At 44.1% G+C, this 27412-nt stretch overlaps 1 protein-coding gene across 1 annotated transcript in view; it reads left to right on the forward strand.

Annotated features, from left to right (window-relative positions):
* The first annotated feature begins 9483 nt into the window (after positions 1-9483).
* The window catches only part of ROR1 (receptor tyrosine kinase like orphan receptor 1), a 393156-nt gene continuing 375227 nt past the window's right edge, over positions 9484-27412 (forward strand). Inside the window, exon 1 of the mRNA XM_019628204.1 lies at positions 9484-9965. Coding sequence (XP_019483749.1) covers positions 9875-9965 — 91 coding nt within the window. The 5' untranslated portion in view covers positions 9484-9874. The remainder of the gene's footprint in view (positions 9966-27412) is intronic.

Below are 27412 nucleotides of genomic sequence, written 5' to 3' on the forward strand. Positions count from 1 at the left end.
GCTTGCACTGCTAGAATAAGTCAGACTAGCTCACAATATATTATTCTTTTTATTTTGCTGAATTTAGTTTGCTAATATTTTGTTAATGAGTTTTGTATCTAGTTGATTTGAATATTTTCTTTTCTTGAGATATCTTTTATCAGGTTTTTTTTATTAAGGCCATGGTTGTTTATAAAATTAATTAGACTGTTCTCTCCTCCTATGTTTGTAAAAGAGTTTGTATAATATTGGTATTATGACTTCCTTAAATGTTTAATAGAATTCACCTGTACTGGGCTAGGGGTTTTCCTTGTGGAGAAATTTTAAATTAAGAATTCAATTTTCTGTCATAGGTACACAGCTATTTAAATCTTCTATCAGTCGTGTTAAGCTGTGATTTTCAAGGAACTTGTCCATTTCATTTAGATCATTTAATGTGTTGGCACGAAGTTATTCATAATAGACCCTTATTATCCTTAACTATCTGTAGGACCTGTAGTTATAGTCTCTCTTTCATTCTTGATGTTCCTAATTTGTAGATTTTTTTCTCTTATTTTTATCGATCAGTGTTACTAGGGGCTTATCAATTGTATTAATATTTTCAAAGAACTAATTTTTGGTTTTGTTGGTTTCTTTCTATTATTTGTCTTCTATTTAATTAAACTTTCTTCTTATCCTAATTACTTTCTTCAGCTTACTTTGGGCCTATTTTGCTCTTCCTTTTCTGACTTCCTAATGTAGAAGCTTAGATCATGATTTAGGTCTGTCTTGTTTTCTAATATAAACATTTAAAGTTATGAATTTCTTTTTATACCACTTTACCTGTATCTGCAAATTTTAATATGCTGTGTTTTCTTTATAATTTAGTTTACCATATTTTCTAATTTTCCTTGACAATTGTTCTTTAATCCCAGGGTTAGTAAAAATGTTAATTAATTCTCAAATTTCTATGGATTTTTTTATTACTGATTTCTAATTTACTCAACTTGTGATCAGAGAATATACTCTGTGTGATTGCAATCATTTGAAATTTACTGAGACATTTTATTTGCTCAGCATATGGTCTCTCTTGATGAATGTTCTGTAAGTGCTTGAAAAGAATGTGTATTCTTTGGTTGTTGGATATAGTGTTCCATAAACATTTACTAAATCAAGTTGGTTGATATTGTTTAAATTTTTTATATCCTTACTGATTATTTATACTCTTTTTCTATCAATTACTAAGAGAGAAGTTTTCAAATCTCCAAGTATGGTTGTTCATTTTCTAGTCTCCTTTTAGTTTTGTCAATTTTTGCTCTCCATATATTTTTAAGCTCTATTATTAGGAACATACCCATTTAGGAACACATACACATAAACATACAAAAATTTAGGATTTTTATGTGTTCTTGATGAATGCGTTCTTGTATCATTAGGAAATATTCCTTATCTGTAGCAATACTCTTTGTTTTGAAGAATATTTTGTTTGCTGATAGTAGAGCCACACCAGTTTTTTTTATAATTACTGTTTATGTAATATATCTTTTTTTAAATGCATTTGTTTTCAATCCGTGTTTTTATATTTCAACTGTATGTATTGCCTGAATTCAGCAAATAGAGAATTTGTGCTTCCCTTCCTCCTAACCTTGGACTTTGCCCCCATAGACAGAATTCTTCCACTAGTCTCACAATAAGAGTCCCATTAAAATTTAAGCTGCTATCTAGTTACTTTGGATTCCTCATGTCAAGAGACCAGTAGGCAGGTAAAGGAGTTATCATCCTGGCAGAAGTACTGGCCCTGATGATCAGGAAGAGGATCCTGTTTTCTGAACAGTGTGGAATTCTTTACCACACATGGCATGGTCACACAGAACTGTTGTATAGACATACGACATCTTTCCCCACCACAGACACCCTCCAATAACATAGGGTCTTCTGGGTCATATGTGTCCAAGCAGGAGGGCCACTTGTACCCCACTTGGTTCTGCTGAAGAGCTCTTTCTTTTATACCGTTGCTGCACTGTTTGTAGCGACTTTCTTCCTGAGGATCGAGTGCCTCTTTGAGTCAATTGAGTTCTGGTCAGAAAACAGGTCCTGGCCTGCAATCTGGGTAAGGTACCGTGATTTTTTACTGGGGAATCTGTCCTCCACCTCCTCCTCATCCATCTTTGATGTTTTTTGAACAATTGAAGTTCCCTTGTTGGCTGCCCATATATCTTGCCCCTATGGATACTGTGTTCTATTAAACAGCATAACTCTGCGAACCAGGCTTCCCCAACTGCCCTCCAACCTCACTGCTCATCACAGTAATTGTGTCCATGTTGCGTCCTCAGTTAAATACTTCCACCTGGTCTTTATTTGGGGCTATTATCATCCCCATTACTATCCACAATTCCAGTTTTATAACAGCACTCTTACTATCAGCTCTGGCCTGCAGAGGAGTGCCACTGCTGAGCTTCTCAGTGATGCTCATGTCCTCCCATCATCCACCCATCCCCCTTTCCACACCTACTTCTTGATTTCAGTTCTTTCAGTTCTTTAAGTATTTATCTTCATGACCTTAAAGAACATATAGCTACATTTTGATATTTCAGTTTTAGCCATTATCTATTGACTTTCCATTATGAAATATGAGCTCTCTTTCATGATCACCACCACCATCACCACCATACATTTTGCATCCTCCTGCTAGCCCATCATAATTGATTGTAATTTTGGTTTGATTCAGTGTTTGCAATATTATGTCTATGCAATCTCTAGCTATAGCTAAACCATGTAATATACGATGTCTTCTTTTCTTTTCTTTTCTTTCTTGCCACAACTTTTTGTATTCCGTGGAGTTAATTTTTTATGTTTGTTTACTTTTCTGTATGCTCATCACCAATTTATCCCAAAATTCTTCCTCAAAAGCAAAAGTCTCTTTCAGGCCTAAATCCATCTGAGAGTCAATCAGGTGATGATATTTCTCCCAGAGTCTTCAGACCTGTTCCAATCTTGGCTAATTATCTCTAACCAGTTATTCAGTTTTCTTCCTGGAACATGCTTTCATTATCATCCTGGAAATTCCTTTCTCCTCTCTCTTTTTTTAAGATACCATGTGTTCTTTTTTTCTTGGTTTACTTTCTGAATAGCTTGTGTATATCCTCTGGTATCTTCCTTAGGGAGGGTGTGTGGTAGGCTGAGTAATGGCTGTCCACAGATCTCCACATCCTAATCCCCAGAAGTCGTGGATGTGTCCCTTTACACAGCAAAAGGGACTTTACAGATGTGATTAGGGTAAGAATTTTGTGATGAGATTATCCTGGCTTATTCAAGTGAGTCCTACGTAATCACAAGGGTCTTTATAAGGGAGAGAGAGTTGTGAAAATGGAAGCAGAGGGAGATTTGAAGATGCTACATGGACGGCTGGTTTTGGAGATGGAAGAAGGGGCCATGAGACAAGGAATGCAAAGAATGTATCTCTCTAGAGGCTGGAAGAAATATATTTTCCCCTAGAGTCTCTAGAAGGAACCAGCTCTGCTAACTCCTTGACTTTAGCCCAATAAAACTGAGTTTGGACTTGTGGCCTACCAAACTAAGATAATGAATTTGTATTATAAAACCACCAAGTTTGTAGTAATTTGTTACAGAGGCCTTAGGAAACTGACAGGGAGTACATGGGAGATGCTTTGGAGACTTTGCATGTCAGATCGTTTTCTTCTTTCACACTGAATGATAGTTTAGCTGAGTATAGAATTCTAAGTAGAAAATAAATTTCCTTCAGAATTTTGAAAGCATTTATCCAAGGCTTTTCTTTTCATTTCAACCATAACAATTATTTTTAGTTTCCAAGATTATTGCTGTTCACTGCATCTTCCTCTCCCTCCCTACCCACTGCATCTTGTTCTTAATTCATAAAAGCAATATCTTCACTTATCTCTTTGAATGTATAAATGATAGAATGTGTGTGTATAAGTTTTTTCTACCTAAATAATCTATTCCTTCCTACTTGCCTTTTTTTTAATGTTTATTATTTACTTTATTTATTTTTATTTTATTTTATTTTTTTATTGTTATTATTTTTTTGTAGAGGGCAGCGTCAATGGCCCTCATATGTGGGATCCGAACCGGGGTCCTCTGGCATCCCAAGCCAGCTCTCAACCATCGCGCCACTCGGCCGGCCCCTTACTTGCCTTTTTATTACTCATTTTTATCTCTGTTCTTTGTGTTTAGAACCTTTCCTCAGATGCTGTTCTTTGACTGTCAGGATGTGTTGCTTTGAAGTTGATTGAGGTATAACTGACAAACACTAAACTGAATATATTTAGTGTATATTTTGATGAGCATGTCAGTTATTAATTTATTGCTCTCAGTTCTGAGTGCACTCTTCATTATATGCCCTATGATAAACAATAGAATTTCTTTAAGCATTTCTCCTTTAAAATGAGCTTTTTCAGTAGCAGGCTCTGAAGGGACACTGCAAGAAGAAGAGGCTTCTTGCATTTTCCAGCATGGGCCAGATGGCATGGGTATGAGAACATTGGTGGAGGCTACCCTAGCATAAGTCCAGAACCAGATCTCTCTGCACTTCCTAGCCTGGTGATAATCTTTTTTTGCAGCTTTCTCAACATGGAAACCAAAGACAGTGTAGCTTGCATGCCATCACCTGTGGCTCAGAGAGTCACACACTGAGAGGCAGCTCCTCCTGTCCCCACAGCTCACTTATGGCTGTAGGGTTTGGAGGGGTACACACAGAGCTGCTGCTCCCTCTGCAAGCTCCACACTGCCCACATGTTCTGTCTAAACCAGTGCCTAGATTCCCACTGCATGCCCATGCCATTAGTTGCTCTCCCCTGCCTGCATTCCAGAGGTGGGGTGGGGGTGGAGGGGGGCTATTGCTTTCTTTAGTCTGGCCAAATCAGCAAGCTTCTCTGTTATCCAGTGGGCTAAACCACACCTTCTCAGTGAGGCCTGAACCTCATCTAAGTTTGTCCTTGTTGGACTACTCTCCCTCAGCCCTAGGGTACTATATTTTTCATTGTATCTTCTAGTGACTCTTTTATCATCATTAATAATTCTATTAAACTTTTCCTGTTTAGCCTATACACAATAGGCTTCTATGTCTTGATTGGACCTAAACTGCTACAATAAGTTTTGACATATGTATACATCTGTGAAGCCATCACCACAATCAACATAATAAACATATCTATTACTCCCGTAAGTGTCCTGATGCCTGTTTGTCATCCATCCTTACATTCCTCTGTCTCCAAGTAAACAATGATCTGCTTTTTGTCACTACAGATTAGTTTGAGTTTTCTAGAATTTTATATGAATGGAATCATGTTGTATATATTCTTTTAAAAAATTCTAGCTTCTTTCAAGCAGCATAATTATTTTTATATTCACCCATGTTATATGTATTAATAATTTATTCCTGGGCCAGCCGAGTGGCTCAGTTGGTGAAGATCGCGAGCGCTGAGCAACAGGGTCACCAGTTCGATTCCCACATGGTCCAGTGAGCTGTGCCTGAGCTGAGTTGTTGCTGAGTTGCCAACAGGTGGCAGGATGGCTCAGCTGGTGAGAGCACGTGCTCCTAACAATAAGATTGCCGGCTGGACTCCCACATGGGATGGTGGGCTGTGCCCACCCACAACTAAGACTGAACATGGCACCTTGAGCTGAGTGGCCGTGAGCTGCAAATGGGTGGCCAGATGGCGACTGGACTTGGAGCTGAGCTATCTGTGCCCTCCACAACTAAGACTGAAGGACAACAACTTGGCTGTTTCCCTTCCCCAATCCCCCAACACTGTTCCCCTTTGCCAATTCCCCAATAAAATCTTTAAAAAAACAACAAAAAAAAGACTATGCTAGAAATCCAGGCTGTACGATTACCAAATGTATGCCCTCTCCTACCCCATAATGTAGAGGTTTGGAGAAGAAAGAATAATAATAAACAATTGGATAGGTACCATGCCAAACACTGTGTTGAGACTTTTATATTTAAGGTATAAAGTATAATTATTTTATACTCAAAATGACCTTATATGATTGGTTCTATTATTATATCTTTTTTTTTCCCCCAGATGAGAAGATTATATTATAAAGAAGTTAAATAACTTGTTCTTATCATCTGGCCAAGTCTGTCTATTGCTAGAGCCCATGTTCTTAATCACTAATAATAGCTAATAAGCAGTGGCTGCTTACTGTGTGACAGGCACTGTGCTAAACCCTTTACAAGTATTAACTGCTTTGATCTTCAGAACAAAGCTAGACGGTAGGTATTACTATTATTCCTCTTTAAAGATGAGGAAACTGAAGTACAGAGACCCAAGTTCTCAGCTATTAAGAGCAAGGCCAGGATTTGAATTCATTAAACCTGGGTCCTGAGCCCCCCTCACTTGTAACCATCATGCTACATGGTTTCTTCAAGAATAATGAATGGCTGTATTTGTTGGGTAAATCAAGCAAATGACCCACATGAGTCTCTTTCTCCAACAACTTTTTGAAATGTAAGGAAGCTTTTTTTTTATGTTCCCCTTGGCACCTGACTCCACTGACATATCACTATCCTTCTCCACCTTCCCACTATGACTTACTGTGGCTGTGCCTTGTAAGTCCACAGTGATAATAAACAAAGCCATGTGTGTGTGCTACTGGAACGGGCCAGGGGAGGTGGCTGCCTCCCCAGGCAGCAGTGAACCTCTGTGGGTACCTCAGAGCTTGGGCCAGGAACCTCTGAAGAGAGTGGCTCCTCCTGGCTTCTCTAATCCACTTGTATCAATTATTGACTTGGTTAAGGGAGATGGCAGGACCATAAGAGACCTGCATAAGGAACATTTCAATTGCTTGTAGCTTTTCACACATCCCACCACTTGGGTGTGAGACAGTAGTATATGGAGAAGAGAGATTTGACTTGGGCTTGAGTCCTACCTTTTGGTCTTAATGTTTTACTTCAGGCAAGTTTCTTCATTTCACTTTAATTTCTTCCTCTGTAAAAAAAGAAATGGAGACAAAACTGACTTCACAGTAGTTTTGATGGTCTAAGTAAGCTCACATATGTAGATAATAATACAATAATGTCTAAAACTTATTAAGTGCCTACTCTGTGCCAGATACTCATAAAAGCTCTTTATATGAGTTAACTCATTTAGCATTCACAGCAGTATTGAATAGGTACTATTACTATCATCATCACCATTTTACAGGTAAAAAACTGAAGCACAGAGAGACTAAGATATTTGTCCACGGTCATTCAACAGAGATCAGAGAAGCTGGACTGTAAGCCCAGGCAGCCGGATCCCATGCCTGCGCTCCTAAGCACTGGCATTTACTGAACTTGCATAACTATTTCTTTAAAAAAAATTTTTTTTAAACAGAAAGGACCTTTTCTAGCCTGTCCTTTGGGAACTCGTATGTTATAGTTAAACTTCAAGGGATATGGGATGATTGAGAGAGTGCTCTCCTAGGTCTTGACTGGTTGATGTAGGTTCCAGTTCTGGCTCTGGTCAGCTGCGTGACCTTGGACAAGGAATTTTCACCTCCCTGAGTTCCATGTTTCTCCTCTATAAAATGTGGAGGAGGGTATTCTAGTTAATTTCCAAGGCCCTTTCTAGTTGTCACATTCCTCACGTCTATGATTCTGTGATTAAGTTCCTGGAAGGTTTAAGTACTGATAAAAGTGCCATTAAGTTGTGTATACTCAACCCTGGCAGCCGTCTGTTACCTAAGATACCTGGGGTGGGGGTTGAGGCCAGGGTAGGTGGAAGGGAAAGCCTCCTTGTCTGGCAACTGTGTGCTGTACTGTAGATGACAGACAACTGTTCTGCAATGTACAGTGTCAGTGAGTTTCCTCTGATTTCTGGACCATGGTATATTGCAGCCGACCATCAAAGACAGTTTTCTAACAAGAGAACCTTGTGCAGTAAGTTCCTCAGGCAAGTGACTGGAGATAATTGAGATGGGATTGAATGGGTCACATGCAGAGGAACTTGGAGGATAGACCTATTTGGGAGATGAACTGTTTGACCCAAGGCCTCTCTGTCGATCATTCCTTGACCTCAGGTCAGAGTGATAGAAAAGGGGGAAGCTACTGAGGCAGCTAGGGATTCTCCTGCCCTGAAGTCTTGGAGAAGAATAAATGACTGTTTGTCCCATGTGGGTTAGGCATTCACCTGCCTGAAGGCAGAGGGCTGTGAATCTATGACCTGCTGGGACATATTTCGGGCTACAAAGTCTTGCCTTCAATGAGGTGACTGCTCATTATAAAAATCCTGAAGCTGGGTTCTTAGAGGCTGTTGCTACAGCAGTAATGGCCACCACCACTGACTGAGTGCTTGTTATATGCCAGGCTCTGGTCAAGAACTTTTAGCCCCATCATGGTACAGAGACTGAGTTTTGACTTGGCCACCCACTGGCTGCATGATTGCAAGCAAGTCACTCTGTTTTTGCATTTCAGTTTTCAAAACTGTGACATGGGGATTATCTACATAAAAGTGCAAGGTGGTACACCATTTTAATGTTTGTTTGTTTTTTCAGTGTCAGTGGAAGATTTACCAGCAAATGGATATAAAGCACTAGGCAAACAGAAGGTATTCAATAAGTGATCCATACATTGTGGGCTTCCCAGTGTTCCTTTAGGGCAAGACTGACTGGTGTCTTGCATCCTCAGAGCCTAGAGCAGGGCAGGAACACCATAGGTACTCACCACTTTATATGATCAAGGGCCCTTCTGCACAGGAAAAGTCAAACGGTCATGAGTATTTATGCATCACAAAATTTGTAAACCTAAACCAGGAGGAACAGACAAAAAACATACTGTTAGTAGGAGACTTTAATGTCCCTTTTTGTCCATGGCAGAGAAACCGGACGAAAAAAAAATATGCAAAGATATAGACGGCCCAAAAATATAACAAATATAAAGATCAAATTGATATAGTCATCGATCGTCACAGAAGATCTGAACACAGAAAAACACCTTGTTTCAAGAGAATATTGGGAACTTGACAAAAACTGACCACAGAGAAATCCTCAATAAATTTCCAAAGGGAAGCAGTGCAGATGACATTGATTTCAAGGCAGTGGAACTAGAAATCAAAGACAAAATGGGAAAACATAAATCACTTGGGTCAAAGAGGAAATCAAAAGGGAAACTGTATGATATCAATAAATATTCTGTTACCCAGGTCACACAGCTAGCATTGGCAGCGCTGAGAGCGCTGGAATCGGGGTCTCCTGATTCTAAGCGATCCAGCCGCGAACTGGTTTGCGAGCCGGGCGACACCTCCCTGAGCCTTTGTTTCTCCTTTTATCCAATGGCCTGCAGGACTCCCAGGGCTAAGGTCCCCCCGCAGGTTTGAGGCGCGGTGGGGGAGGGGAGGTGGGCGTGCGGGAGGCGCCGGAGCAACAACTTTTCTGGGACGCCGGAGGGTGTGGGTGTTGAGAGCCAGCAGCAGAGGGCGCTGGGTCGCCGGCCTGGGCCGGTGTCTGCCATTGGTCGGGGCTCGGGCGCTGGGCTGGCGAGTTGGTGGAAAGTGACAAGTTGAGGGAGGCTGGGAGCACGAGAGGGAGCGCGAGCGGCGGGAGGAGTCGCCCGGGACGACAGCCCGCGGGCGCAGGGCGCGCTCTTCTGAATCCGAGCTGGAGAGACTCGCGCTCCGCTAGTGCTAAACGGACAGCTCGGGACCGACCGACCGGCCGGCCGAGGCGAGGCTGCAACCGGACGGCTGGGGCGGGACCGCCCTTTACTGGGTCCTGAGGCGGCCCGGGCGGAGGCGAGGGAGCAGGTTAGAGGGACAAAGAACTTTGCCGACGCCCCCCGGCATCCTGCGGGGAGATCGGCCGGGACGAGGTGGCCGGGACCCCGGGCAGAGCCCGTGGATGTTCTGCGCGCGGCCTGGGAGCCGCCGCCGCCGCCGCCGCCGCCGCGAGAGGAGGAATGCACCGGCCGCGCCGCCGCGGGGCGCGCCCGCCGCTGCTGGCGCTGCTGGCCACGATGCTGCTGGCGGCGCGCGGGGCCGCTGCCCAAGGTAAGAGACTCGCCCGCCGGCTCCCGAGCCCACCCAGCCCCTCCGCCAGCCTCCTGTCGGCGAGCCCCGCGCCGGGCAGACAGGAAGCGCCGCGATCCGTCCGGGGTCTCGCAAACGCGACCCCCCGGCGCCGGAGGAGGCAGGCGAGGATTTGCCCAGGAGCCCCGTTGCGGACCGGAGGGTACGCCCGGGCACTCCTTCTGTGCCCAGCATCAGTTGTCAGCGCTGACAGCGTGGTGGGGTTGAGGCTCGTGGGGCGTGGGGCGTGGGGTGATCGGGGGGCACTTCCGTGCTGTTCGACCGTCCCCGCATCTCTCGCTGGATCCTTATCGCGCCCCAGCCGGTGTTCAGGCAAGTCTACACTGCCCCCAAGGAGCAACCGTCCCGAAGGCGCGGTCCAGGAGGGAGTTTGTACTTTTAGTGATGCCTGCGAGAGCCCAGGCTGTCCGCAGACTCGCCCAAACAAAAGCCCTGTCCTCCTGGGGCTCGGGCGGCCTCGCCTCTTCACCGCCCCCGGCTCTACAGCCTTCTGGAGGGTCACGATGGAGGCCACAACGTGTGCGCTGCCTCCGCCGCCGCCACTTTGTGCAAAATATGCGGTCAGAGGCGGCCTGCTGCTCCAAAGGGCTCTGAGTGTGCACGTGTGTGTATGTGTGTGTGTGTGTGTGTGTGTGTGTGTGTGTGTGTGTGTTACAAACAAGGGGGGAAAAGCCATCTAATGCATACTTGATTTTGGTAATCTCCAAAGACAATTGCAACAGTTAGAGAAAGACTCGCCCGAAAGCCCGAGCGTCTTAGTTCGCTGCGGGAAGCTTGGATCCTTGCTGCGTCTGAGCCCTTACACAATGCGAGGGAAGAACCCGGCTGCGCCTGTGGAGACAACCGATTCATTCTTTGGAGGTTGGAGGGGGGAAAGTTGATTAAAGTCTGCAGGCCCTTGGGCCTCACTTTTAACATGTATCCCTTGAGGGGGTGCCGGAGCCCCCGGATACTTTCCTCCCCCACGCCCAGCCCAAACCCGTGCGGATAAATCCGTTTCTCCTCTTTTATCATGCCTGTTTCATTTTTAATTTAGCGCTTGAGCTTAGGAAAAGAAAAGGCTGTGGGTTATTTAGCAGCTGAGGGGAAAAGATCTATTCACCCCAAAGACGACGACTACAGAATTAGTTTTGACTACTATCGACCTATAATTTTCGTGGTAGAAAACACGTTCTGGAAGGAAGTTGTGTGTGCATGTCGATTTCATAGAGATGATTTTGGGGACGTGGGAACCACATTTTCTGAGGATGATTCTGAAATTGATCTTGTATTAAAGTTATACTAATCTGGAGTCCCTGGGGTAAATACAAGTCCTAATTGTAATTAAGATGTACATCAACTGGGAGTGCACCTTCTTGGTGAGAAGTCCTAATGAAATGTAAACAGCTTGGTCACATGGATATTTGCTTCGGTGATGCCAGACATCTGGTCCCATGCCACAACACCTGGGTGGAAAGTAAAAAATGGGCCACGCTGCCTAAACATTGTAAACATCCATCTGATTTCAGGTTGCCCAGCAAATGGAGGTGGAGATGACCAGGTGATTCTAGCTAAGGTCCAGCTCCTAGCTTGGGACTTGGCTTAATCCAATTATATCCTCTGTCCTCTCTTTCACTTCTGCAGAACCTTTCAACAATGGTTGCTTTTAGATCATGGGGGTGGGGTGGGGTAGGGAACACGCCTTTCTTTGGTCAGCTGCCTTTAAATAAATGTCCATATAATGATTTTGCTGAGGGTAAGACAATTTTGTTATCATCAGTCACCCAAATCCCGTATTCCAAACTCTCAAATAATGAGCTAAAATCTAATTTCATTGTTTTATTTGTTGTCTTATAAATCCAATTCCATTTCTGTGCCTATTTGATCTTTTCTCTGGGGATAAAGCTTCTAGTGGAACTCAGATTTACTTTCTTGTCTGATCCAAGATTCTTAAGGTAACTCAGCCAGTGGCTGAGGAAATCAGTTGAAGGGGGAGATATGTTTCATTTATTCCTAAAAAAAAAAAAAAAAAGCTCAGCATTTCTTCCATCACTTTGCTATTTTGTTAGCCAGGAGGAGCAAACCTTTAAATTGATTTTTCCTGGTTTGTTCATTGTTGATCTCCTCACCTACTTTCTACCTACCCAGAGTCAAACCTCTAGGGAGCTGAAGCCTTTATAACGCTCCCCAAGCTCAGGGCCTTTGGAACCTGCATGAGTCTTTCTCAGAATCCTGTAGTTTCTGTGGTTTGGCTACTTGAAGTCAGAGGGAGGTGGCCTGCCTGCTACTGCGTTTACTGTGTCATTTGTTAACCTTCCAACACCATTTTAATAGGTGTCTGTTCTGTCTACCTTCAGAATAGGAGTCTCTTGAGGACAGTAAGACTGTCAGCTTTCCCAGTGAAAACACTGAGGGCCAAGTCAGCCAGCCCCAACTTTATTGGAGCCTCCTGAAAACGCTCCCTAGACAGAGCCACCCAGGCCCAGTAGACAAAGGGTGTGGTCAAACTGTGTCTGGCTGTGTGTGGGAGATATTTAATTTCCAATATCCCTTCAGTATACCTGGTAGGCTCTTTGTTACCCTGATGCCTCGGATTATCTTTCTGATACTTAGTTACAAGTCCTTTTAAAAACTCAACTATAGTCTATATTTTCTTCTCTCCATCTCCTTCATGGTGAGCATAGGCCTTAAATTAGACTTGAAAGTTTCTAAATGGTGTGTCACTTGTATCCGTTAGTATCCAATTTGGCTGTGGTTTGATGGTGACTGCATAGCTCATTTTAAATATTTTTGAAAAGTTTACATTGCATCCTATGGAGAAGGGAATGCTTTGTAGACTATATGTATATTAATGTAAATGTATCTCTACATATAAATGGCATATGTGTATGCACATATATAGGAAGTGGTCTATAGATTTTTGACGAATGAATGGAGAATAGCTTTTCCCGTCTTATATAAAATTGTGGTGTTATTTGCTTTCTTAGGAAAAATGCAACGTGGAATATTTTCAAGGATTTTTTTTCTTTCCTTGCCCCATCTTCTAGTATGGAGTGCAGTAGAACTTAACAGTAGAGCTTAATCGCTATGAGCACAGGCGTTCCAGTTGAACAGACCTGGATTGAAGTCTTTTCTGTGCCATATACTGGGTATGACAATTAGTTTTCCTGAGCCTTACCAGAGAATTATGAGTTTTATGCAAAACCATATATGTCAGTACTGGAGAAGAGCACTCAGCCTTGAAGGACTTAACTTGGGGTACCTGAAATTGAGGACATGTGGACCCCCAGAAATAGTAGACATAATTTTATGTGCATTTTTGTGGTTGTATGTTTCTAACTGTAATCTGATTTTCTGAGAAAATTGCAACCCCAAAAGATAGCAACCATTGATTTGGAGTATTTGCTGCCTGGGGCAATGAGTTGCCTTCCTGGGTAGGTTGTGAGGGGTTTAGTGTTGGTGGTGGGTCCTGGGCTTTAGCCCAGATCTGCATAATCCGTGGAACCTCTACCTCTCCTCACTTTCCAGTTTCCCTCCCACCAGGCCAGTTGTTATTGGGCCTGGAAGAAGCTGAAGAATGGTGCCAAGTCCTTTGACCTCAATGTATTTCCCTGAACCCAAGCATTCTGAGATACCTCGATTAATACAATTTATTTAACAAAAACTTGTGTAGCCTTTACAATGGGATTCTAAGCATTTTGCAAGTGTTATCTCACTGAATCCTCACAACTCTACGAGAGGAGATGGCATAAAAACTCAATTTAGGCACAGAGAGGTTAAGTTACTTTCTTATGGCCACACAGCCAGGAAATGGCATTGCTGTGCTTACAAACCCTAAGAATTCATGGTTCTTATCTTAACCGCTGCCTTAGACAGTATCTCCTGGATTAAGTCTTAAAAATGGGCCAAAGATGCCATTTCCCCAGGTTTTCCAAGAGCAGCAAAGGGAGATTTTCTTCGCCATTATCTAGGGGTAACCAAAAAATGATTGGGGATAGCCAATTTCCATTTTTCTTCCTGTGCTGGAGTTCCCTGAGCCAGCCTTGCTGTAACACAGATATAGACCAGAAGGGCCTTCGATGGTCTGCACCGCTGATCAGCAGGAATTACATTGTTGTAATGAACTGCAATTTTGATGAGATTTGAGGAGTGTGTCTGGCAGTTCCTTCCAACTAGCGATGAGATCTAGTTTGATGAAGTGCCTTTGTATTTGCATCTTGGTTGTGGACTGAGTAGGGGTGATTTATTAGAGTGCTCTCTAGTGGGAGAGCTGGCTTGCCAGCTCCAGAGTCCTGGTGTGGACCAGACCCTGGCAAACCCAGCCTGAGCTGGGAAACTCTCAAGTCTCTGAGGCCTCTTTCGCAAACAGAAGGGCCTCAGCCTAGCCTTACCTACTCCCTGAGGGGTGACAGGAGAGCCTGTTCCGCAGACACGCGAAGAGAAAGGAATAGTCTTCTAGGAGTCTGAGAAAGTTCTCTGGGGTTGAGGGGGAGGGGATGGCGGGAGTAGTGCGGGGGGAACTCTTGGAAATCCTTAACTAAATGCAGCTGCTTGTTACACGGAGCCTGACTTGCATGCCAGGAATATCTAAAAAGCTAACGAATACAAAATAAAAATAAACAGCAGTAAAAAGGCTCTCTCTTTGTTGCAGTAAGCTCGGTTGGGGTTTTCAGTTTGTTTAGGAATGGGATAATTGTGGCATCGACTTTATTTTGGTAAGGCAGTGAAACGTGGATTGATGTTATTGTCATTGGGATGCTACCACCACCTGAACTTTTTCCTTCACACCTCCCCCCTTGGAAAGCCCAAGCATGGACATCCACAGGGCCTGAGTCTCCGACTGTTGCCCCTGCATGAATTATACTGGAATAGGGCAGATAATTTAATGGGATAATCTTGGCAGGGCCAGCAAATTTCACACCCCATCTCTCACTAATAGAAAGACAGTAGAAGGCTACAACATCCTCAGATGAAAAGGTTATATAAAAAGGCTCTGCTTAACAGTAACTGTCTGTCCATAAATAAGGTTCTGTAGAGTTTTGATCCCAAAGCTGTTATTAAATACTGATAAGCCAAGCCTCGTAATGTTTGGCCTCCTTACATTTCCTTTTTTTTTTTATTCTCTCCATAGAACCATAGATTTTTTTTTTAAGAGGAGAAAGGGACCTAAAAGAACAACCAGTCCAAACTGTTTATTTTCTCAAGTATTTCTATACAGAAAGGACCTTCTTTTATAGCCATTTAAAGAGGCAGTGTAGCGTAACAAAGATGGAATGGCATTTGAACCCGATAGACTAGGGTTTGAACTGGGGCTTTGCTGCTTACTGGCTGTGTGAGCTTGGGCCAAGTTCTTTGACCTTCTGAGCCTCAGTTACCTTCTCTGCAAAACGGGGATAACAGTGATATTTGACTTACAGGGTTTTGGTGATAATGAAAGGAGATAATGAACACGGCACCATGAGCCTCTTCAACATGCAGTGTGTCAACCACTGTCATTATCAGAGGCTTGCTGGGCAAACCAGCAAACTTGGCTCCAAAACAATGATCCTTATGCTGTGAGATGCGAACCAAGACTGAGAGAGCAGCCATTGTTACAATATTTTCAGACTGTTAAATGCTTTGTTTCACAGGGAGCGTAGAGACACTCCAGATTTGAACAGTACCCAGGCCAGCGCTGGGGACCTGGATGGGAAGAGATTCCACAGTACAGTTTTGTAAAGCCTTAAAACAAAGGCTTTCTTCAGAGCAGCGAGCTTTTTGGGGAAGAGCAACCCCTCCCTGGTGCTTGGTGTAATTCCAGAATCCCTGCAATGGGGAATGTTACATTTCAGGGACCTCCACTTGTAATCTGACCGTTTTTAGCTCCAATATCCAAATAATCTTGTTGAGCACAACTTGAAAGAAAAGGATAATGGCTGGAGGAAGGAATCCTGAGGTGCTCTGTTAGCCATTTAAAATTTCTGAGTACAAAAAAAAAGTTCATGTTACCCAAAGAGAGAAGAGTAATGAAGTGTATGGGAAGAGGAGATAAAAAGAACTTCTAAAGACCAAGGTAGGGTTTGTGTTTTTTATTTTTATTTTTCAACAGTAAAGCTTGTCATCCAATGCATTTCAACTAATATTTATTATATATGTATTATGTGCAAGATATAGTGTTAGTGCCCAGAAAGAAAACATTCCTGCCCTCAAGGAGAGACAGAGAAGAGACTTTTTTTTTTTTTTTACTTTTTAAAGAACCTACTATGTGCCAGGCATAATTCCTTATAGATGTTAAGCTTCTATTTCCCAGCAGTCTGTGTGGTTGGGCTTCTGATCCCATTTTATAGATAAGGAAGTCGAGGCTCAGGGAGGTAAGTCTCTTGGCCAACTTTACCACAACTATGAAGTTGGGATTTGGCATTTGGTATTTTGACTCTCAAGTCAAAATTACACTGTCCTTGAAGTGTAACTGGAGAGACAGGATGAACAGACATGGACTTCCACATGTCAATTCGCTTTCCCACAAGGGAATGATGGACAGGGTTGTGACAAAAGTCCTGTGGGGACACAGGGGTATGAGACAGGAATCCTCACTTGGGGAATTGGAGGGTCTTTTATAGGCTTATTGTGCGGATGCAGTGAGATAACGTGGAAAGTGCTCGGCACCGTCCACACACAGTGGGTGTTCACACATAGTGGGTGTTCAGCGAGTGCTCTGCTGTAGTTCTGTAGCCAGAGAGGAGCCTGGTCAGGACTTAGCTGCCTTCAAAGCCCTGTGCTCTTACTTGTTCTGCTGTGGCTCCTTTTAACAGGCATGTGCTTGTTGGAAGAGTACGTGGCTGAGCAGTCTCCAAAGGGAAGGGGAGACGCCAAGACAATTTCTCTGGTATCCTCCCCACCTGCCCTAATCCAGATGTTTGGACACTGCTCTGCTTTGGGTGGGGGAGGGGATTTGCACAGGTGTGAATCTGGAGAGAATCACAGTGCCTAATCAGAACCTATCACACTCCTGGAACCCTGGCCAGAATCTACCGTGTTCCCCATTTGCTGATCATACGTTTTCTCTGTACATATTTTGAGCCAAGTATTTTTCTGGTCACTGGAGATATAAAGGTGAATAAGGCTAGGTCCTTGCCTGGGAGGCTTTTTCACATGGCAGGTCTATGGCAGAGATGGCTAGCTGATCACCAAATCTGTTCCCATCTGTGGCACATGGCTAGACCGCATTTCCCAGTTCCCTTGCGGTTAAGTGAGGCCATGGGACTAAGTATTAGCCAGTGGAATGAGATGGGAATCAGTGAGGGTCACTTGCAGGCTTGACCCATAAAAAACTTCCCAGGCAGCAGGGCTGTGATTCTGAACATGGTAACCCTAGAAGTGGTGTTGAAGATACTGCAAGTGGGAATAGCCTGGAACTTCCCTTAATCGCTGCACAGTGGAAACCACCTGCCAGTTCACACTTGTTTAGGTTTTGTGTGAACAAGAAATAAACTTCTCTTGTAGTGAAGGCTGAGATTTGGGGCTTTATCAGTTACAGCTGCTAGTGTTACCTTAACTAACATTATTTATATAACAAACATTTTCTATATATAGTTGTCAATCATAGTGCACCACGAGGTCAGTTTTGTGGGTCAGGACTTGCATTTTTTAGATAGAATATAATAGGAAATATCAGAGTGCATTGCATTAATAAGGTGAATATTGTTTGGAAAACTTTAGCCTCGGTTCTGTATAAGCTTGGGTTATTCTGTATGAGATTTGGTTTATTATTGGGCTCTCATGATCAAAAGTTTGAAAGCCACTGGTCTAGTGGAGGCAGACAAGTCAACAGCTCTGTAAAGGGGAGTGTGGTATTAATAGTTAGGACAATAGTAGCCAAGTCCCAGTGCTACGGAGACTCAGTTAAGAAGTGCCTAGAGAGCAGAGGTGGCAGGCAGGGTTCATTTTTCCAGTTAATTGGTATTGGCTGCCCTCAGTGCAGTGTTAAGAAGGATTCTGAAGTTCTTTCAGGATCTCGGGGAAGGAATATGTGGTCTGATAGCATCTGCCATGGGCTTGGGTTGGAGAAGTAAAAGCTCAGACTAGTTTGCAACTGACCACTTCACATTGAGTCGGGGCTCCTTCCAGTAAATTAACCTACTTCTCAAATTTATGGCACACATATAGTGTCTCTAGCATCATGCTAAGCATTGTGGGGGAATCTAGAAGAGCTGTGACTAGCCCTTGGGGAATTTACCTTTTAGGGGCAATAAAATAGGCACTTGTAAAATAATTATACAGCCAGTGAGTACAGAGTTAGCAATTATAGATGCAGAATGCTGAGAAGGGGGAGGTCTTTTGGGAGGAAGTGGGGCGTGATACAAGCCTTGAAGGATGGGAAGGATGAGATGGGGAAAAGAGGAAAGCAGCTGCCCTGGTGCCCATGGACTTGCCCGAGCTGTCCTGGGTTCTTAAACTTGGGCTTCATCCTGGAATGAAGCTGGTATAGGATGGGAGAGTAATGAAGAAGAAAGAGGACTTTGTGGGTGCTGGTTACGTTTTTTTTTGTGTATGAAAGGGTGGGGGAGGGGAGGAGGAAGCAGGGTTTTACTGGGAGTATGAAGACTTATCTCTCCCTCCAAGAGGGAGCCCAAGAGAGTTAAAAATGCTTCAGAGCTGCTTGTCAAAGGTATATTCTGTCTCATTTCCTCGGCGGCAGCAGTTTTGTTTTGTAGTGTAGGTTGCTGAATCCCAGTCTCCCTCTTGCCTGTTTGATGAAAATCACAGTAGTAGAGTAATGATTAACACATCAAGCATTTTGTGTACCAAGCTAAGTATTTTTAACTCACAATCTTCAGGGCAACCCTACAAGGTCACCACTAATATTATCCCCATTTTCTAGCTAAGGAAACTGGGGAACAGAGAAGGTAAGTCACCTGCTCAAGGTTACACAGTGGGAGGGCCAGGATTTGAACCTAGTTATCTTGAGTCCATGGCTTTGTTCTTGATCATTATGCCACTGCATCTTGTGTGTTTTTTGTTTTTTTTAACTCTGATGATTCAGATTTTCTGTAAGATCCCAGCCAAATAGCTGAGTCAAATAATTATAATTAAATCCTCCATTTGTATAGGGCTTTGCAGCTTACGAAATTATTTCATATGTAACATTACCATTAATTTTCCAAATAATCCAATAAAACAGGATTTTTTGCTTTTTCTTTCTCCCTTTTAAAATTAGGTATGTGAGGTTGGCGGCTGCTCTCATGTCTCTGTAGCTGGTGAAGCCTTTCTGAAACCGTCTCTTTGACTCCAGGCCCATAGTGCTTGCTGCTGTCAAAGATTACCTGTGTTCAGAAGCCATGACTCTATGATACTGATATTTGTCTATTTTTACTGTTGTTTCATCAGCAGATGAATTTGAGTCTCCTCAAATCAGCTGTTGTTTTCAGAAATATTTGTGAGGCATTTGTAGGTGGGGTCTGGGGCTAGGATTCTTGTAACCTAAGAAATTTCACTTGCAAATAGACTAAGAGGAGAAGTTACTTAAAAACAAGGAGCTTCCTAAGAGGTCCATGATTACAGCAGGTAGAGGAGCCATTGATAGAAGGCCTTTGGCCTCAGGTCTCAGTGTGAAACTGGGCTCACTGCTTTCCTGCCAGGTCAGCAAATTACGTGACCTTTCTGAGACTCACTTTCCTCACCTGTAAAACAGGAAGCGTATGGTGCCTACCCTGACAGGGTGGGGAGGACCATGGGAAGTGCTTGTATAATGCCTGGGTTATATTCAGGGTGTGCCCTCAGCTATTCCTGTGAGTTAAACTGAGATCAGCAAGTGTATACTTCCTCCTCTGAGGTTTTCTCAGGACTTGATAGGGCAAAATTTCTAAACCTCAGCACCTTGTTACCCTTTATTTTATAATATAATCATCTTTGGGGTGGACCTTCCTAGTACCTGGAACTTTTAGGTTATAATTACATTAATATTTCTGAAGGACAGGGGTTTTCTTATGTTATATCGTGTAAAGGTTAAACATCCTAAGGTAAAAACAGATCCTGCCTCCTGAAATCCTAGATACCCTTGAAAGGCTCCTATCTGTTCTTCTCAGGAAATTGACACCACTCCCTGATGGGTTCAGGCATATATCAAAGCCGCTTATTCTACTTTTTCTCCATAAGAGAGATGATATCCTCACCTTTTGGATTTCACTCCGACTCAGGTATTTCTTAGTTTTTACATAATTTTTATATTCCCTGCAGAGTATTGGTTGTTTTTCTCTTCCCCACTTGAACTTTCAGTGTGATGAAAGTTAGCCCTTCATAAGGACTCCTGAAAGGTGTGTCTTGAGAAAGTGGTGAGAAGCTCAGCGGTGGCTGTTGACCACCTCCTTTTCCCTTCAGAGAATTGTTCTAGGTTGTAGAGGAACTTCCAGTCCCAAGATATTGCCTGTTTGAGATTAGCTGTGTATACTGCTTACAACAAGCAGCAACCATTTTTGATGATGTTCTTAATCTACCCGTGAGTTACCCGCTTTTTCTCTATGCTGCTCCCAGCACTGTGCTCTGCTCACTCATTCATATCTGGTGTCCCTTAAACTGAGGAATCGAATGCTTTGCGTGTGGCCAGATCATCTTCAGAGAGTCAGAACCTGCTGTGGGGGCCTCCCAGCAGACACCTGATAGAAAGGGCGGTCCTCTTCCCCACTGAGCAAGGGAGGAGCTGAGCTGAGCATGCCCAGTTTGTTTCACCCGCTTCATCAGTAAGTCACTGCCTAGTGCTGTGTCCCAAACCCCTGCAAGGAGTAGTTAGTAAAGGGGCAGAGAGAGTCCAGCCACTTAACACTAATTGGTTTCCCTCCCCGAGATGAAAGCACTGGGTGTAGAGAGTAAAGCTTTCCTCCCTTACACTGGTTGCCACTTGATTTTTTTTTTTTTTTAAAGGAGCAATTGCCAGATTTCATGGTTGTGTTGGGGTTAAACTATTGGATTGTCAGAAAAGTCATGGTGTATTTTTTCTATTTTTTTTGTTGCAAATATGTGTCATGACTTTTCTGACATCTATCTATCTATCTATCTATCTATCTATCTATCTATCTATCTATCTATCTTAGTAAGGCATTTTGTATCCTGTAGTGGAATCTTATTATTTTGTCTCTCCAGGATTATTGTCCCTAAATCGGTCCCCCTCCCCTCACTTCCTTCTCCTGCCTCTTCATCAGTTGGGAGAGAAAACTGCTTTTGCCCACACTCCAAGGTTGTTGTGGGAAGCCTGCCAATCATAAGCCCGGCCCCCAGCCTCACTATGATGGGCTAATCATAGTCTTTCCCTGGGATTTAGCGGAAACCCCTCTGGAGTGGGGACACTAGGAGGTGCCCTTGGCCTTGTCTCTGCCCTGGCAAGAAGTTGGCAAGTAGGGGAGAATGACTTTGCTATCCAGAGCAGGCACTGCTGAGAGGCCTGACCGTGGTCCATTCTCTCCTCCATCTCGAGATTTTCTGCCCAGAGACTCTGCTGTGGGTGAGGTTATTGTGTCCTGACCATGCACACACCTTACCTCACTAATCCTCACAACAAAATAAAGTGGTATTATTATTATTATTGTTGTTATTGTTATTTAACTGAAAAGGAAGCAGTTTTAATGCTCTTTCTCATGAGAAAATGTGCGTTCATTAGAAACAAAATCAGAGAGGTAATACGAAAACAAAAACCACCTACAATCCTACCACTCAGAGATAACCTCTGATAGTGTTTTCTATACATGTGTATTTCTATAAGGATGTCACTTATCCCCAAGAGAAAACTGGGGCTCAGAGATGTTAAGCAACTTCCCTGATGTCATAGAACCAGCCCACTTCTTTATGAGCCGGGGACCAGATCTTATGTTAGATGACTGCTCTCTGGTCCAGCATGCTTTACTCAGTAGGAAATCACCAAATCATGTGTTGAGTGAATGCTAAACTCAGCGTAATTAAGTGCCACAAGGAAGGTGCATACAGGGAGTTTGTATCTCAAGGACAAGAGAGGTGTGCATTGTTCAGAGTTACTGGGAGGGTTTTCTGAAAGAGGTGGAACTAGAGACAGGGACAGATACTGATGTTTCCCTCCAGTATGCAGTGCCCTGAGTGGTCCGAGTCAGTGAGTGGGGATACCTGAGCACTTCCTACTTACTGTCAGGGCTGGGTAATGCCCAAGACTCAATGCTGACATTTTTCTGAAAATGCAAAAGACCCAAGTGAAAATGTGTCCCTGTGGACATGGCAGAGAGGGCCAGAGGAAGAGATATATTGGGTTGTCGGAAAAGTCATGACGTATGTTTTTCTGTTTTTCGTTGCAAAAATGCGTCATGACTTTTCTGACAACCCAACATGTTATCCAGAAGGAAATTCACAGCTGCTGAGGCAATAGGAAGTTAAAGTCTAAAGAAATAAAGTGGGGAGTGAAAGAATGGGGGCACAACCAAAATATTATCGAGGTTCTATTGACAGGACTTTCAGGCAGGCCTTCCCAGCCTGTCTGCTCTCACCTGACAGCCTTGTACACAGTCCTGTCCCGTGGGCTGGCCCCTCCCACAGGCATACCCTTTCCTAACCCATCAGCTACCCACCAGCACTGCTCTGGTGTAAATGTCAGTTCCCCGACTGACTGACTGGCCGACTGACTGACTGGCCGGACTAGATTGGGCTCCCGCCTACTTGCTTTCAAGTACCCTGTATATTTAAGTATTCTTCGTCGTAATTTGTAATTAAATGTTTACCTGTGAAATTATTACTTTTGTGATACCTTCTCTATCACTGGACTGGACGCTCCTTAGAGTCGGGCCTGAGTCAGTCTGGGTCAAGGCCAGGACAGTGCCTGGCCGCCAATTGAATCGACTCTCCTTCCTTTTTGCTAAGCTTTGTTCTTACTTCCAAGAGGCTGGGAATCCCAGTTTGCTTTGCTATTCCTATCTAGCAATTTTAAACTGCAGCTTTGAGCAGCTGAACTTTTTGAGCTTATCTCTTCCAAAAGGTGAGGACTCCAACCCTGCAAAAAGCCAATTTCCACTCAATTAAACCTCCTGTGGGGTTTGTTTGGAGGGGAGCAGTGGGTAGCTCAAGAGCTAAGCCGTTTTCCCACGATGGAAAATCTGTGATAACTCTAGGTTCTGCTGCTGTAAGTTTGGGTCACTTTGCCCTTGCCTGGCGACAGATTAAAATTCTCCCTCACAGCCCTCCTCTTCCTCCGTGTATATGATGTTTGAGAGGAGGTCCAGAAAGTACTGACACCCTTGCTCAGGAGAGGGGCCGCCAGGCTTGAGCTTCTAGGCAGGTTCAGGCTGTGAGGGCCCCCTGAGAATAGGGGCGGTGAGTGATTCTTCCCCGCCCTGAGCGTCCTTCTCCTTCCCCTGCGCCTTCTGCTGTGTCCTCCCTTTTCTTTCTTCAGGAATTTTTGAAAGGTCTCATTACTAGGGAAACATCCCCTGTGGAGCTCCTACTCTCTCTTCTTTCTCTTAATAAGTAGAAAGGAAAAACATATCAAAGTTTTGAATTTGCAAGCAATCTAGATGCAAATATGGCCAGAAATGCTTGTGTGAACCATCTGCTTCAGGCGGGGCCCCATTTCCTTCATGCAGGCGAAAGAAAAGGGAGCTTAATGAAGCTTCCGTTGGGTTTCTTGGAGGATGAGGCAGCCCTGGGGAAGAAGAAAGGCCTTGGGCGGTTGTATTTCTTGCCCTGCTGATGTCATTCAAGAGGGTAAGTAGTCAGCACGCACAGTGAGGCCTGCTGGGCTACGAGGTGCCAGGCGCTGGGCTAGGTGCTGGAGCTACGGGCATTTCTGCCAGGAACTCGAAGGCTGGCCTGTGGGGACCATGAAAAAGGTAATGGCTGTGCAGCAAGGTCACGGGCACAGTTAAGGTCACGGGCACAGTTAAGGTTCGGGGGCAGTTAAGCAAGGCTCTGGTTGGACTGGCAGAGAAGGAATCAAGAAAGGTATCTCAGGGAGGTGTCGCTGGAAAGCACGTGTCTGGGAGGCCCTAAAGCAATAACCCATTATGCATGTTTCATCCTATTGATAATCATGGATAGGTTTATTTTGACACATGAGCTCTCAAAAACTTGCTGTCTGTCATGTTTGGTTGTTCGCCTAAGTGATGAAACCATTTTCCAGGCCTCTCTCTGTAAACCAGCCCTTCTCGGGGAACCTCAGCTATTCTGCCATCGCCAAAGCATCGCAGGGTGGCCGAGAGCCCTGCGACTATGTGCCAGGTGAGGGTAGGGTCTTCTGCCTGCCCTGAAAGCTGTTCTGAGGCCTGGGATCTCAGTTGCTCATCTCTGCAGTGGAATTGTAATTCCTTCCTTGAAGATTAAAGGAAGATTGAAGGAGATGAAGGATGTAAAAGTCCCTTGTAAACGTGAATGTTTTATCTGAGAGTGAAGGGTCAGATAGCAAGCAACAGTTTGTTTCCATCTCTTGGTGAAAGGATCCACGGGGCTTCCTTTAGTCACTCAGCAAATATTTATGTGGCTGGCATTGTTCTCGATATTGGGGGTGAAGCAGTGAGCAAAACAGAGACCCTACTCAGGGAAGAGTCTGAAAATAAAGAAACAGACGCCCTATCAGGTGATAATAAGTGCTAAGAAAAACAAAGCAGAGTAAAAGAACTTGTGATGAGGATTAGGTGAGCCCTGTTGTATAGGGTGGTAGGGAAGGCTCTATGACAAAGTGACTCAGGAGCAGAGACCTGCATGAAATGAAGGAGTGAGCACTGTGGCTGGGGGAATGGGTGTTGGGTGGGGTTGGGGAGACCTCCAGGATGGGAGCCCGCAAGCACAAAAGCCTTGAAGTGGGAGTGTGTGTTCTCAGTTAATACAACAGCAGTTGCATCCATTACTAGTAACATTTGTAGAGCGCTGACTGTGTGCCAGGCAATATTCAAGCATCACTTAATACTCACAACAACCCCATGAGCTAGGCCCTATTATTATCATCATACCTATTTCATAGATAAGGAAACTAAGGCATCCTCAGCAACAAGTCAAGCATTCAAATAACTGGGGAAGAGAAGGTAGTTCTCATTTACACGAGTGTGTAGCCCTGCACAGAGGAAAGAATGCATGGCTTGGAGAGAAAGATAATCAGGGCCGGCTGAGTGGCTCAGTTGGTTAAGAGCTCGCTCAAGAGTTTGAGCTCTGAGCAACAGTGGTTCGAGTCAGCCCGAGCTGAGCAGCCGTGAGCTGAAAACAGGTGGCGGGATGGCTCAGCTAAAAAAAAAAAAAAAGAAAAAAAAAAAAGAAAGATAATCAGGGTTTGGGCCTGGCCTGCCACTCATCTGCTGTGTAATCTCGGGCAAGATGCTTAACCTCGCTGGGCCCCAGTTTCCTGATATGTAAGATAGGCTAATGAAATCTCAGAGATTTGTTATGTATAGGAAATGAGAAATCCAGGTGAAAGGATGTTGCAAACTGGATAACATCATGAAAATGTTACTTTATTATTACTACTACACACCAATTCTTCTTCCTAGCTTCTTGAAAAGAGATTGAATGAGAGAAATGGAAGTTTGCAATTTGTTAACTTCCTCTGTTCTTTCCCTGAAATTTTATTTTATGTTAATATCTCTCAGGTTGAATTACTCTAGTATCTAGTTGAATTGGTGAGCATTTTTCTGAAAAATTAAAGAACTATGAGATAAAGTTGGTGGTGAGGCTTCTCCCATTTCTAAAGAAATCATTTGAGGTCCTAGAATGCCCAGTCTACTCTCATCCATAACACCCCCACTACCTGTAATCCTGAAACCTAGAATTTTATGGCAGCTTTCTCTGATTTTGCATTGTGCAGTGAGTCGGTACACAATAACTTCTAAGTAGGTGGCTCTAAATAATTGTACTTTTAAAAACTATTCTATGTGTTTGTCCCAGAGTCTTGTGGAATGAATGAGTAAATCCCAGGGGATCTGGAGACATGGGTATTATTATTTTGGGCTACAGAATAGGAAAACTGAAGTGAAGGGACTTTTATCCCAAACTGAATAATTGATGGTGAGCCTTGGTACCCATTCTCATTTCTGGTGAGGAACACTTGGCTTCTACCACCATGGCAGTGGGTCAGGAAGTTCACTGATGAACCTACTGAACAACTACCTGTGTCAGGCACAGTGCTTGGTGCTGGGAACATGACGATGCTTGCTCTTGGAATTGTCCGGAGAAGATGCTCAGGATACAGTCTGTAATTTGAATGCTTGCTGCTGTCCTTCCCGGCACCTCCAGAAAATGGTGGTTGCTTCGTCCTCACTTGCTGATGAGCGGCAGGCTTGCACCCATCTAGCTGGCACTACATCTGGTGTCTGTGATCAGACCCGAGTCATGCAGTCTGCGTTTTGTTTTCCCCAGCGCAGCAGTGGCTTCCTGCGATAAGCTCCATCTTGGCTGTGATGCCGTTCTTCCCTGGGATTGGGATAATAGCCTCCTGGGGACTGTGGTTAATCTCGGGAGAGGCGGCGCCCCCAGGGGAAGAATCCTGTCTCTCTTTGTGTGCACCTGAGATTAGGCAGAGCTGCCGCTAATGCGATTAGGTGAAGGCGAAGGCGAAGGCGAGGGCAGTTTGTTGGGAACAGGAAGCCTGGGGGTGAGTCTTCTGTTTGTTCCCCGTGAGGCCTTCCTCCTGTCACTGCTTCTTAAGGCTGAAGGGGCCCCTGAGAAGGTGAAGTTAGACTGAAGTAAAAATGTTGGCTCTGGGAGTTGGCTAAATCCATTCAACTAACTGTGACCTTGGGCAAACCTCAAAGCCCCAGTCTCTCCATCTGTACAACTTGGGGTACTGATCCTGTCCACTGCATTACCTTTTGGTGAGGATGAGCTAAGATAATGGCACGTACTGAGTGCACCCAGTAAATATCAATCACTGAGCTAAGATGACCGTTTTACATGTGAGGAACCTGAGGCCCACACTGGTGTTGATCAGAATTAACCACCGGGAATTTCTCAGTGCTGGAGCCTGGAGTGGAAATCGGCTCTCCTGGCCTCTATCTAGCACTAGGCCATGAATTAACCCACTTCTTTCTCTCACGGGTGGTGGCCCTGCTGCCTGGCCTGGAGACAGAGAATGAGAGGGACTGGGATAGCTCAACAACGGATGTCAGAGCCCAGAGAGTTTTTTTCCAGCCAGACCACTAACTGGACCACCACATAATTGAAGGTCTTAGCTCCCTCATCTATAATGTGAGGTGGCTTGACTGCTCCTTCTAGCCCTACTGTTTTTGTTTTTGTTTTTTCTTTTTTCTTAAGAAGCCTACTGGAGAAAGCAGAGAGCCAGAAGGGAGAGGTGGAGAGAACATATCAACATTACATAATAAAAATAGCCTGCATTTTGTAAATCCTGACTATGTGCCAGGGTCTGTGCTGGGCGCCAGGATACAACTGGACCAGAGCACCATCCTGTTTTCTAGTGGCTCCTGGACTAGTAGAACTGGAGTGTGTGTGGGGGGGAGTGGGGG

The sequence above is a fragment of the Hipposideros armiger genome, unplaced genomic scaffold, assembly GCF_001890085.2.
Source record: "Hipposideros armiger isolate ML-2016 unplaced genomic scaffold, ASM189008v1 scaffold_755, whole genome shotgun sequence".
Taxonomy (NCBI): domain Eukaryota; kingdom Metazoa; phylum Chordata; class Mammalia; order Chiroptera; family Hipposideridae; genus Hipposideros; species Hipposideros armiger.